The sequence below is a fragment of the Olea europaea genome, chromosome 20 (assembly GCF_002742605.1).
Source record: "Olea europaea var. sylvestris chromosome 20, O_europaea_v1, whole genome shotgun sequence".
In the NCBI taxonomy this organism is placed as follows: Eukaryota; Viridiplantae; Streptophyta; class Magnoliopsida; order Lamiales; family Oleaceae; genus Olea; species Olea europaea.
This window is the reverse complement of record NC_036256.1, coordinates 10,217,414-10,229,715: the sequence shown is the minus strand read 5'-3', so window position 1 is coordinate 10,229,715 and position 12,302 is coordinate 10,217,414. Positions and strand designations below refer to the sequence as shown.

The 12,302-nt window shown below is 33.2% G+C and overlaps 1 protein-coding gene across 1 annotated transcript in view; it reads left to right on the top strand.

The window, feature by feature from the left end:
- Positions 1-4,083, top strand: part of LOC111369593 (calcium-transporting ATPase 12, plasma membrane-type-like) — an 8,373-nt gene extending 4,290 nt beyond the window's left edge. Inside the window, exon 2 of the mRNA XM_022991176.1 lies at positions 2,254-4,083. Within this exon, the coding sequence (XP_022846944.1) occupies positions 2,254-3,951 (1,698 nt within the window). The 3' untranslated portion in view covers positions 3,952-4,083. The remainder of the gene's footprint in view (positions 1-2,253) is intronic.
- The last annotated feature ends 8,219 nt before the right edge of the window (positions 4,084-12,302 follow it).

The window sequence follows — 12,302 nt, the reverse complement described above, 5'->3', positions numbered from 1 at the left end:
CCTCTTGTCATCAGAGGTACTCTTATCAGTAAGTGCAGCAGGTTGATCGACCCATAAAGTAAGGTCTAGGTCCATGACTCCGAGACCAATCATAACGTTCTCTTGCCATGCCCTGAAGTTTGTGCCATTTAGCATTGGAATTGAATTGATGCTAGCAGAGATATTAGCAGCAGAACCTGAAACTGAATTAGAGAACATTTATTATGAATAGCTCACATGAGTATCTTTAATATGCAAATAATAATAATAATCTCAAATAGTGGTAAGGCCCATCACAAGATACCAAGCACAACATCAATATCTAGTCTTTGGACAGAGATATTGACTTGTAAGCGGTACTCTTGGCGTAGTGATCAAACATTGACGATAAAACAACGTGTCAATCAATAAACCTTTCTTTGGACCGATTTATTGATCACACATTAAACCAAATAATCGTCACACGTTTATCACCACAGGTGCACGTGTATTCGGCTAAATATTGACCTTCCTTTGGGCCGACCAATATTCCCATGAATAACACGTACACAAACACTTTTTAACATTCTAGATTAGTCAATTTTCACAAGAGAGGTTGCTTTGGCAACATATTGCTTCAATTAACTAACTTTCGAATATTATATCTCTTTAAAAGAGTCTTTAGTACCAAAATTTGAGAAAGAGAATCACCAATTTTGCATATTTTGATTAGTTTTAAACTTTAGGGGCCTTAGGATTAATAATTCAAAACTTTAAGGGGGCAAAATTAATTAATTTCAAACTTTAGGGGTTGAAATTAATAAACTTAAAACTTTAGGGACCAAAAATTAATTAATTCAAAACTTTAGGGATCAAATTTTAAAAATTTGAAACTTTAGGGGTCAATTTGAATTAATTATGAACTTAGGGGGCCAATTTGAATTAATAATTAAATTTTGAGGGCTTTAATTATAAATTCAGAACTTTAATGGCCCGAATTAATTAATTTTAAAAGCTTAGGGACTGAATTATTAAATTCGAAACTTAAAGGCCCAAATCTTAATATAACTTAAAGGTTAGGGACTGAAACCTTACTTTTACAACCCTAACCCTAATTGCAACCAGGGGCCTCAACTTATCTAATTTACACAAGAGGCCCCCGCCCCCATAAAATCGGCAGAAACACAGAAACCCTAAATTTTTTTTTTTTTTTTTTTTTTTACTTCTGGTAGCGCGCCGCCCGGAGTCCGCGCCTGTAGCACCGGGTCAGTTAACAATTTATCCACTTTGGTGGATGTCTAACCAATTACTAAATACACAAGTTATAATATTATTTAAAGCTATGAATTCCGTGCAACAAATCTAGAATTCATAATAAAAATGGATTCAACAGTTTTGATTCCAATTTCATGTCAAGGCCGCCGAAATTATATTGCTAAACAAATGGAATTAATCAACCGACAACCTGAATCTATGTGGCAGCCATAATTAGAATCCATAAACTGAATCCCCAAAAAAAAAAAAAAAAAAAAAAAGAGTTCTTTAAAATCGACCGAAAATTCTAGAAAATTTTAAACTCAAAATCTGTAATCTTAAATTCCTCAAACTGAATATCAAAGATTTATTCCAGATCTGAATCAGGAATATCATGCAGTAGAGTTTTCAGATTCAACAAAAATTAAATCCAAAAAATTGTTAAATCTGAAAACTTCAAATATATTGCAAGAACCAAATTAAATTATTCGATTCTCAATGATTCAACATGAAGAGGCTCTGATACCACTTGTTGGATAATTTAATTCTTTAAATACCGGATCTTTCATGTTAAATCATCAAGAAATATAATAATTAAAGCGGAAGCATACCTGAATCTGACATGGTTAATGCAATATGGATTTCGCGGTATGATCTTCCAAATCTACACGCAGTCTCCTATTCCTCTCTGTGATGGGATGCAGTAGAGAATGAACAATAATCTGTTTCGTTGCGTGTGATCTGGGGACCATAACCTATTTATATGAGGATGCCCTTTGACCTAATTCGGCCCATCATAGAATTAGGACTTGGGCCCGGTCTCTACACATATGTAAACCCATACTTTAATTGGATACATTAAAGCCCAAAAACCGAAACCTTATTAGATCACTTTAATCGGGCTCAACCGAATTCGATAGCCTATAATTTAACACACAATTATTTACACATACAAGCCCATCTTTAATTAAAAATCCTTACACAGGCTTCTTATGTGATTGATGTCAATGGCAATAAAAGGTTCATTTGTTTTGACTGTAGGTGACCAAGTTCTGGCAAGGTCTAAACTCCATTGAAGAAGTTCAGCATAATTTGATTGCTCCAAGTGTGCTTGAATTACTGCACCAAGGACTTGGTTTAAACACTACTCAACCCCCTTCAAGCTCTTCATTATCGTCTCCTACAAATTCAACTGAGAAGACAATTTTTGAGTGGGCAGTTAAGCAGTTAGGGATGGATGTGGAAAGTCTGAAGAAAAGCTGCACTATTCTCGAAATCGAACCATTCAATTCGAAGAATAGGCAAAGCGGGGTTTTGATGAGTAAAAATGGCGACAATACGATTCACGTACATAGAAAGGGAGCTCCAGAAGTGATAATTCCAATGTGTTCTCATTATTATGAGAGTACTGGAAATGTAAAAGTGATGAACAAAGGTTCCAACGTTTTATTTGAGCAAATTCTAGCAGGCATGGCAGAAAATGGCTTCAGATGTATAGCTTTCGCACACAGGAAAACATCAATAAGAGATTATTTCACCTTCTCTCGACAGCAGCTGATTCTATTAGGCCTTGTCGGATTGACAAATTCGCGTCGAAGTGGAACAAGGGGAACAGTGGAAGATTGCCATAGAGCTGGAATCAACGTCAAATTGATCACCGGAGATAACAAAGTAACTGCCACAATCATGGCCACTAAGTGTGGAATAATTGAGCCTGATTACCAGCCTGGTGAAGTGATAGATGGTGAGGAATTCCGGAAGTTTAGCTTAGAAGAGCGAATGGCGAAAATTGAAAATATCTATGTGCTGGCAAGAGCCACTCCTGATGACAAGTTACTTATGATCCAATCTTTGAAGCAGAAAGGCCATGTGGTTGCATTCATTGGACGAGGAATCGGAGATGCACAAGCCCTTAGAGAAGCAAATGTAGGACTTTGTTTTGGAACCCAAGGGGCAGAAATTGTCAAAGCATGCTCAGCCATTGTAATGTCATGCAAAGATTTTCCTTTCATCATTGATATTTTGACATGGGGTAGGGGAATATACGACACTGTCCAGATTTATACTCAGTTTTTGCTCATTGCAAGTTTTGTTGCTCTGGTAATGGACTTTGTGATGGCTGTTTCATCTAGCAAACCCCCTGGTTTGAGTGCTGTGGTAGCTATTTCAACAGGAAAAATTCCATTTCCGGTGTTTCAACTTTTGTGGATGAAACTGATTGCAGGCACTTTTGCAGTTCTTGCACTCAATATAGAGAAGCCGTCTCAAGATGTTATGCGGAGGCCACCAAGAAACTTGAAAGAGCCATTAATCACAGCCCAAATGCGTAAAAAAATTGGGGCTCAAGCTTTATATCAGATAGCCATCTTTCTGGTTATACATTTCAAAGGCAAATCATTATTTAATGTAAATGATAAGGAAAAGGATTCTTTGGTCCTTAGTACATACATTCTCTGTCAAGCCTTCAACATATTCAATCCCAGGCTTTTGGAGAAGAACATTTTTGAGGAGATGCAAAAGAAAAAACTCCTCTTGAGCATCATCGGACTAATTATTTCCATTCAATTTATAATGGTGGAACTTCTGAATGGGTTTTCAGGGACAGCCAGGCTAGGATTTGGCCAGTGGGGCTTGTGTATAGCCTTTTCTGCTGCACCTTCTATGGTCACTTGGTTTGTTAGGTGCATTCCTCCTCTGGGAAACTTTAAGTTTCCAATGTTGAAGCCTAAAATCGATTAGTCAAGCGCTCTATCTTTCATTATTCTCTAGTCAAAATACAGAATCTGTAGATTGCTTCGAAATCTGTGTGCTGTTTTCTGTTTTCACATTTTGCTCTATCGAACTTTATGTGGTCAATGTTGAAGTGTAATATCAATTAGGTAAATTTCACTATCTTTCATTATTCTCTAGTCTTTGGTTTATCGAGCAGCACAAACTTAAATTGGAAAATATAAACTCAATAGAAAAACGAGAAGAAGAACAAGATATGTTCGCCCCAATTAAGTGTTAACATATTAGAGTGCATGACTCCAATGCACTATAAATCGTGACTAACTCCAACTTGTAATAAACAAAGCATTAAAGAGAATCCTTTATATAGGACGGCAAACGGAGGGGCTGTTAGTTTCTTAGCCAATCTGGGATTATAAACAATCCCTTTACAATTGGAAAATTAAAAATCATATTCTGCTACACAAATACAATCACATTCTAGTTAAACAATATCAAGTCAAAATCTTAACAATCCCCATATTGACTTTGAAGTTTTCGATGTCTCCGAATAGAGTTTCTTCCATATCTCTTCCATATCGAATGACATACTATGCTATAGTCGTTCCTCTTAAACCTTCTTGATCACACCATTTGAGAAAACTTTTGGTGTACTGAGATTTACCATACGGAACCATAAAAAATACAAGTACCACACAACATAAACACATAGGACAAAATAGATTTTCTTTTATCCTATCACGTAAACTGTTGCAATTTACATACCCTTTTAACTTTATCCACTCGTTACTTTGTTTAAAGATTAGCCCTAAAGTTGAAGTTCCTTAAGATACCTTAGGAACCACATAGCTACCGAATGTTAAAAGTCCAAGGGGTTTTCATGTAAATACTAAGTATTTTGGTTTCCTTGCAGGCCTTGTACATATCATATTGTACATCACTGTACCTTCATCATTAGAGTATGGACCTTTTTCATGTGGTCTATTTCTTCTCGAGTTGAAGGACATCTTTAATAAGGTAAAATGACCTGCTAAAGTTATTGAAGTCACTTTAGTTTCAGTCATCTAATAGTTAATTAACACTTTTTTGTTATAAGAATATCGTTTCAATACAAGAACAGTGTATTCCATTCCTTAGTATGTCAATACCGAGTGTTTTTTTTTTTTTATTTTTTTAGCATTAACTATGTCCATTTTCTCAATTTAGTTATTTGAATTTTTCTTAATTCTATTTATTTCATGCATATTACGACTTATAAATAATGTATCGTCATCGTATAGTAACAAGTATTAAAAAATATATATGTTTTTCCTACTTGTTTTGAAAAATAAAAAACCGGGTTTTTTTTTTTTTTTTTTTTTTTTTTTTTTTTTTTAGCATTAACTATGTCCATAAATTCCATTTATTTCATGCATATTACGACTTATAAATAATGTATCGTCATCGTATAGTAACAAGTATAAAAAAAAATTGTTTTTCCTACTTGATTTGAAATATAAAGCACGCCATAATTACTTCTTTTGAAGCCAATTAGTTGAACAAATGAGCTAATAAACCTTTTATACCATTTCTCAGTAGATTTTTTTAAACCACATCGTTTTCTTTAGAAGACAAATAGAATCAGATTCACTTTCCTTCACAAAACTTTCAAGTTGACACAAAAAGATATTTTCTTAAAGCTCACCATCTAAAATGGCAATTTTTACATCCAATTGCTCAAGTTTTAATAGCTTAGAATTGCATTTTCATGTTTTGGACCACATCAGCTCAATTCCACCAAATGAAGTTATTGTAGCATTTTTTTTAAAAAATTTCGATTTTTTTTTTTAAGATAAATTTTAAGAATTATTGTAAAAAAATATTTCCCTTTAATTGACAATTTTCATGTAAAACAAGGCCAAACGAACATAAAAAGATAGATGATTTTCTTGAAATTTTTTTTTTTTTTTGGCAATAGAAACAAATTTCATCCCCAATACCAGTAAATTATATCTCTTTAATTGATAATGTTCATATAAAACAAAGCCAAATAGACATCAAAAAACACTTTAATTAAAACATTTTTCATGTGGAAAATTATATCAATCAAACACAATAATTTACAATTTTCGGGAAAACAATTTCCAATCAATTCAATTCCCTGAAATTCATTTTCTTTCCATCCAAATTCCATATTTACAATGAAACGGACCCTAATTGTTGTAGGAGTTGACAATAAACTTTTTTTTTATATTTTTTTTTTTTTTAGAATGTGTTGCAAAACCTGTGGGAGACAATAAACAAATAATTACTAGACGGAACCCCACATGACGGCATCGACAGAAATCGCATTTTGGACATTGACCGTTCGATGCACAGCTACAAAAATTTCTCCTATTCACGGAAATACTTCATTATTTATTCACTAGCTATTCACGGATTTAATGCGTTCTTTGATCGTTTTCATATTACTCAAATTTTAATCATGACATTGACATTGATTTTACAGTTTGAGTCCCAATTTTTTTTTTTAAATGAGTTTTTAATAGTGAATTTTTTAAGAATGTGTAATTAAAAAAATAATAATAATAAATCAAACTCGCTTAGGCTTCCAATAAAAGCAGTAATTAAGGTCTTGCTCATCCCAATTTAACCCTTTTTCTATTCCTTTGAATTATTCTCCTTTAATTGTGGGTTATTTTACCTATAAAAGCAGTAAATACCCAATTTGTGAGCAGAAATTCATTCATTTCATTAATATTGAACCCGTTAAGGCTTCCAACAAGTGATTGAAACACACTTATCAAACAATCGCTACTACTTAAGGTCTTGCTCATCCCACTCAAAATTTTCTACTAGCACATTCAAATAATACGTGATAAAAAAAAACAACAATATTAGATATATTGCCCAAAATATCAATGAGTGTAAAATTGTATAATCAATTCATAAATATACTTCCAAATAATGCTACCAAAAACAAATTGAGCTTATCCAATGTTTGACCCGCGTCTCTCTCTATGTTTGTGTAAAGTCACTTGTAATCATCACCTAGACATGAAAAAAGTTGTAGAGAAGGAATAATTGCAAAATTGGTGCCATCCCGACCATTAATGGCCATATCTTTCATTTCCCACTTGTGAGATTCATCTCTCCAAATACATACTTCTTTCTTGAGATGTTAATCTACTGGTTTCTCTCAAATCACTCATTTCAGGTCTCATTGACAATATCAACCATCTAATCATGTGATGAGTCTCTCCAAAATTGAGTGTTTCGAAAATTAAACTTATACTACGTAATTCAAACACACTAGTTAACTAATCCCCCAAGTTAATTAAATGCACGATTTCAGCTAGAATAAATTTAACTTATATTGAAAAAGAAAGTTAAATATAATAAGATTGTTGATTGTCATGAATGTATTAATAATATTAAACTACATATTTGAAAATTGAAAATAAATAATGATAGGGGAATTCGTAAGTCCAATACAATCATTCCATAATTTGATAGAAACAAACTATTTTTACATAATTTTTAGAATAGCTTATAATAATTACAAGCAACAATCTCTTTTGATTACTACAATTCAAAAAATAATCATAATAAATAAATAAATAAATAAATAATAATAATAATAATAATAATAATAATAATAATAATAATAAAGCAAAACGAACAAACAAACTGGTGCACTTGAATTAGAATTTAATCCTCGTGGAACATTACTTAACTCATAACGTATTACTTGTGAACAGAGACGGAGTGAAGTACCGCCTAGTGCTTCCAAAGCCCTTGTCAATTAAAAGGCCCAAAAAAATGTTTGAAATGTTTTAGTTTTAGTCCATTAGCCGACTAACCATTAATCAGCCCACCCCATTTTGTAAATTCAATTTCTTATTGTACTTGGCCCAAAAACTTACCCAATTATAAAACAAATAGGGAAAAAAATCATATTTCATTTGTATTCTTTATGTCATTCCAAAAATCAGGTAAATAGTATGAAAATTCAAATATCAGGTATATTTTTAATTAATTAAAAATATTTATTAAATAAAGATAATAAAATCACAGTCAAACGATTCATGGTCACAGATTCATAATTATAGGTCAGTCACATACACCTAATTTTTGCTCACAAATCAGCGAAACAGTTGGTTACAGACGGGGAAATAGTTGGTCACAGATTCCAAATACCCCTACCACCAATCCCAATCCAGCACCAATCTTGGTCACAAATCACCAACACCCCATCATCGCTTGCACCACATCACCAGACCTTATCCCGATCCCATTCCACCACAATACTTGGTCATAAACACTACCTGCCACAACACCACCACACACAAACGACCGCCACACGCAAACCACCACCAAGTCACACTGGTTGCAATGTTTTTCTCACCAAACAGGTTACATTATGCACCAAACACCCAACCTGATCTAATCCACCACTAATTTTTTGCCACAAATCAGTCAAAGTTGGTTACAAACGCCTAAATAATTGGTCACAAACGTCTAATTGTTGGTCATAGACATCCACCCATCGCTACCACTGCAACAACCATTGTAATCACCCGGTTTACACCACCACTGTAATCACACGGTTCACACCACCATTGTAATCACACCGTCACCAATCAACCACACACCAAATTCCAAACCATCAATCGCGACATCACCAGATCGTGAATGCTTTGCGCACTACATGTGATCACCACCATCACCTCCAGCACCACCACAAAAATCACCACAAAACACCACACAATCAATCTCCGCCATCGTGCACAGCTACACTCTGAGCAAACACCGATGAGGTGCACCTCGAACAGCGGCAACGCCGCCCCTTGCGAGCAGTAGGCGAGGCGCGAACAGCAAAGGAGGCCGCGAAGCAGAGAGTCCTCGCAACGTTGAAGTGCCGCCAAGCACATACAAACCTCCAGCGTGTATCTCATTGGAGAAAGCCAGATTTGCAGCGGCTGAGACATGAAGGGGTCACGGGAGAAGAGAATGAAGAGAGGGAGTAGGGTTTTTTTAAATGGTATTGGGATGAGTTTGGAATTGAATTGGGATAGGTTGATGTATTTTATTATTAATAATTAAATTAATGCCTGGATATTGAATAAAAAACTTTTCCATTTGATTTTTGCATTATGATCTTCAAATATCTGGAATTTTGTAATTTTCCCAAACAAATATATCTCCTTCACTCTTCATTCCACCTGCCATTTACGCATCTGGCTATTTGGTTGAAAATTTTGAAAACAAAAATTTCCCAAATCTTTGAATAACCCTGATAGGCTAATCCCCAATCTTTCTATTCTTTTCCCTAATTACCATCTCAAAGGAGAGCCATCGCACAAACAAGGAAGAAGAACAAGTGAAGTTTGAAGAGTTTCAATCGGATGTCAGCAACTCCTTCGACAATTCGATTTGAACCCCATTTTTAGCCAACAACTCGTTTCCTTCGATTATTGGTTAGTAATTGTGGCCTTTTTTAATACTTGTATCAAGATTCAAAATAACCCCCTTTTTTGGATATTAAAACAAATTTTTTGGGCAAGCTTAATTTATTATTATTATTTATTTATTTATTATTATTTTTTTTTTTTGCTAAGTGTAATGTGTTTGATTAATGATGATTTTTTATCTATGTTATGTTGATGGGTTATATTATTATGCTAAAATTTTAATTTTTATAACATATTCTGAAAATGGTGTGTAACATATTCTTAAAAAAAAATAGAACATAATAAAAACTAGAAACCATTTAGAACATCTATCTCATAGTTAGATGTTGATCTTTACACTATATTTTGAAAATGGTTTTAATTTTTATAACATATCTTGAAAATGAGTCCACCGAATCAAAGATAGCGTGTAAATCGTTCTAATTTTTATTATGTTCATCTTTATTTTTAGTTTTTTGCTATGTTATGTATATTGTTATAAAAAATTTTTATAGACATTTGATTGGTGTGTTTTTAAAATATCTAAACAAACTTAATAGTTCATCTAATTGTCCCGTTCACTTTGTCGGCAACAAACTATGTAAGCACTAAGCATGTATTTCGCTTGACCTTGATCACCTTGAATTATATTTTATGTTGGAGCATGAGTTTATGATGATTCTTAGATTTGGTGTTGAATTTTTAACTAGTTATAATATTTTTGAAAGATTAGATAAGTAGTTGAAATGTTGCTAGTGGATTGTTTTTGGATTGTTAGGATATTGAAGTATTTTGGTTTTCTTTTTTTATGCTTTTAGATTTTAATATGAAACTAAATCAACCTCTTGCCAAGAAAGGAAGAACTTTATTATCTTTTTTACAAAGAGCGACAAATCTGAGGGTACTCCAACTCCTAAGATACCCAATCCTCCAATTGCATCTCTTGAAATTGAACGGTCTTCATCTTTTAATGTTAAGTTAGAACCCTTTGATTCTATAGAACGAAACCCAGGACAAAAAAAGGCAAATATATGAATATTTGTTTAATGAACGTGATTAAATTAGGTGTGCCTATTTAAAGGTTGGCCTTATCTACCAAAACTTTTGGAGTATCAGAGCCAAGAATGTAGAAAACAGAAAACGTTGATTTCAAGAGCATTGGTACAATCAGTATTCTTGGTTGGAATATTTGCCTTCAACACATAAGAAATATTGCTTTTTCTGATTCCTTGTTCTCAATGAAAGTGTTTCACTAATATTTCATCATTGGTTACTATTGGATTTGATGGTTAGAAGAAGGTCGGCTAGGGAAGTAAATGTGCATTTCTTGTTCATATTGGTATAACATCTTCATCATATTATAATGGCTATAAGAGAAGAGCTAAAGATCTAATGAAACCAACTCAACATATTGACAAGGTAATGCACACTGTATCAAGTGAGGAAAAACAGAAAAATTGTTTGCTTCTAATAACCACAATTATGAGTGTTCGGTGGCTAGCACTTCAAGGTTGTTCATTTAGAGGCAATGATGAATCTCCTTCTTCACTGAATCATGGAAATTTTTTGAAATGGTAGATGCATTTGGAAAATGAATACAAAAATAGGAGAAGTGGTGCTAGGTAATGGTCTAAAAAAGGCTACATACACATCTCCAGACATTCAAAAAGAAATTTTGAGCATTATGGCTAATAGAGTAAGACAGAGAATCCGTGAAGAAGTTGGGGATGCAAAGTTTAGTATTCTTGTTGATGAAATACGAGATGCATCTTCACAAGAACAAATGGCCATTATCTTGATGTTTGTGAACGGTAAGGGAATTTTGACATAACATTTCTCTCTTTCTTTTTTTTTTTTTTTTTTTTTTTTTTTTTTTTTTTTTTTTGCAATCAAAAGTGTTTGTGACATTACATCGTTGAATCTTTAGAATCAAATTTTTGATGTTCTTGTTTATTTCAACCTTCAAGTACAAAACATGAGAGGTCAAGGGTATGATTATGCTAATAACATACGTGGTGCTTGGAATGGACTACAAACATTATTTCTTAGAGATTGTCCATATGCATAATATGTCAATTGTTTGCTCATTGTTTACAACTCACGTTGGTTTCAGTAGCTAGAGATGTCACAGGTATTAATTCATTCTTTTCAAATTTGGACAATATTATTAATATGATTACATCATCTCCTAAGCACATCAATGAGTTGAAAAGTTCCCACAAAAAAAAGAAATTGAACATTTATTGAAAATTGGAGAACGAGAGATTGGAAGTGGGGCTAATCAAATTGGTAATTTGTAATGAGATGAAGGTACCTGGTTGGTCTTCTGATTACAACTTTGTAAAGAGTTTGATTGATATGTATGCTGCAATTTGAAAGGTGCTTGAATATCTTAGTGACCATTCTCCAAATATAAGAACTCGGTCTGAAGTGGGTGGTGTATACAAAAAATTGACAACATTTGAATTTGTATTTATTTTGCATTTAATTCACAAAATGTTGGCAATTACAGATGTGCTTTGTCAAGCCTTTAAAAAAAAAAAAAAATCTTATTGCTATGAGTTTTGTCCATACTACAAAAACCATTATTCAAGAATTGAGAGAAAATGGTTGGGAAGAATTTCTTGAAGAGTTGAATTTTTTTTTTTGCCCAAAAAATGATATACATATTCACTTTCATGGTTCATACATGGTTGGTCGTGAGTATCCTACCATCGAACATCATTATCAATTTGATATTTTTAATGTGGCCATAGATTTTCTGATGACGGAGTTAAATACAAGATTTATTGAGATATCATTAGACCCCTTTTTCTCAGTGCGGCATTGGATCCGAAAAATTCTTTTGAATCATTTAACATGAATAATATTTGCAATCTTGTAGAGAGATTTTATCCTCAAGATTTTAAACAGCAAAATATTTATAGT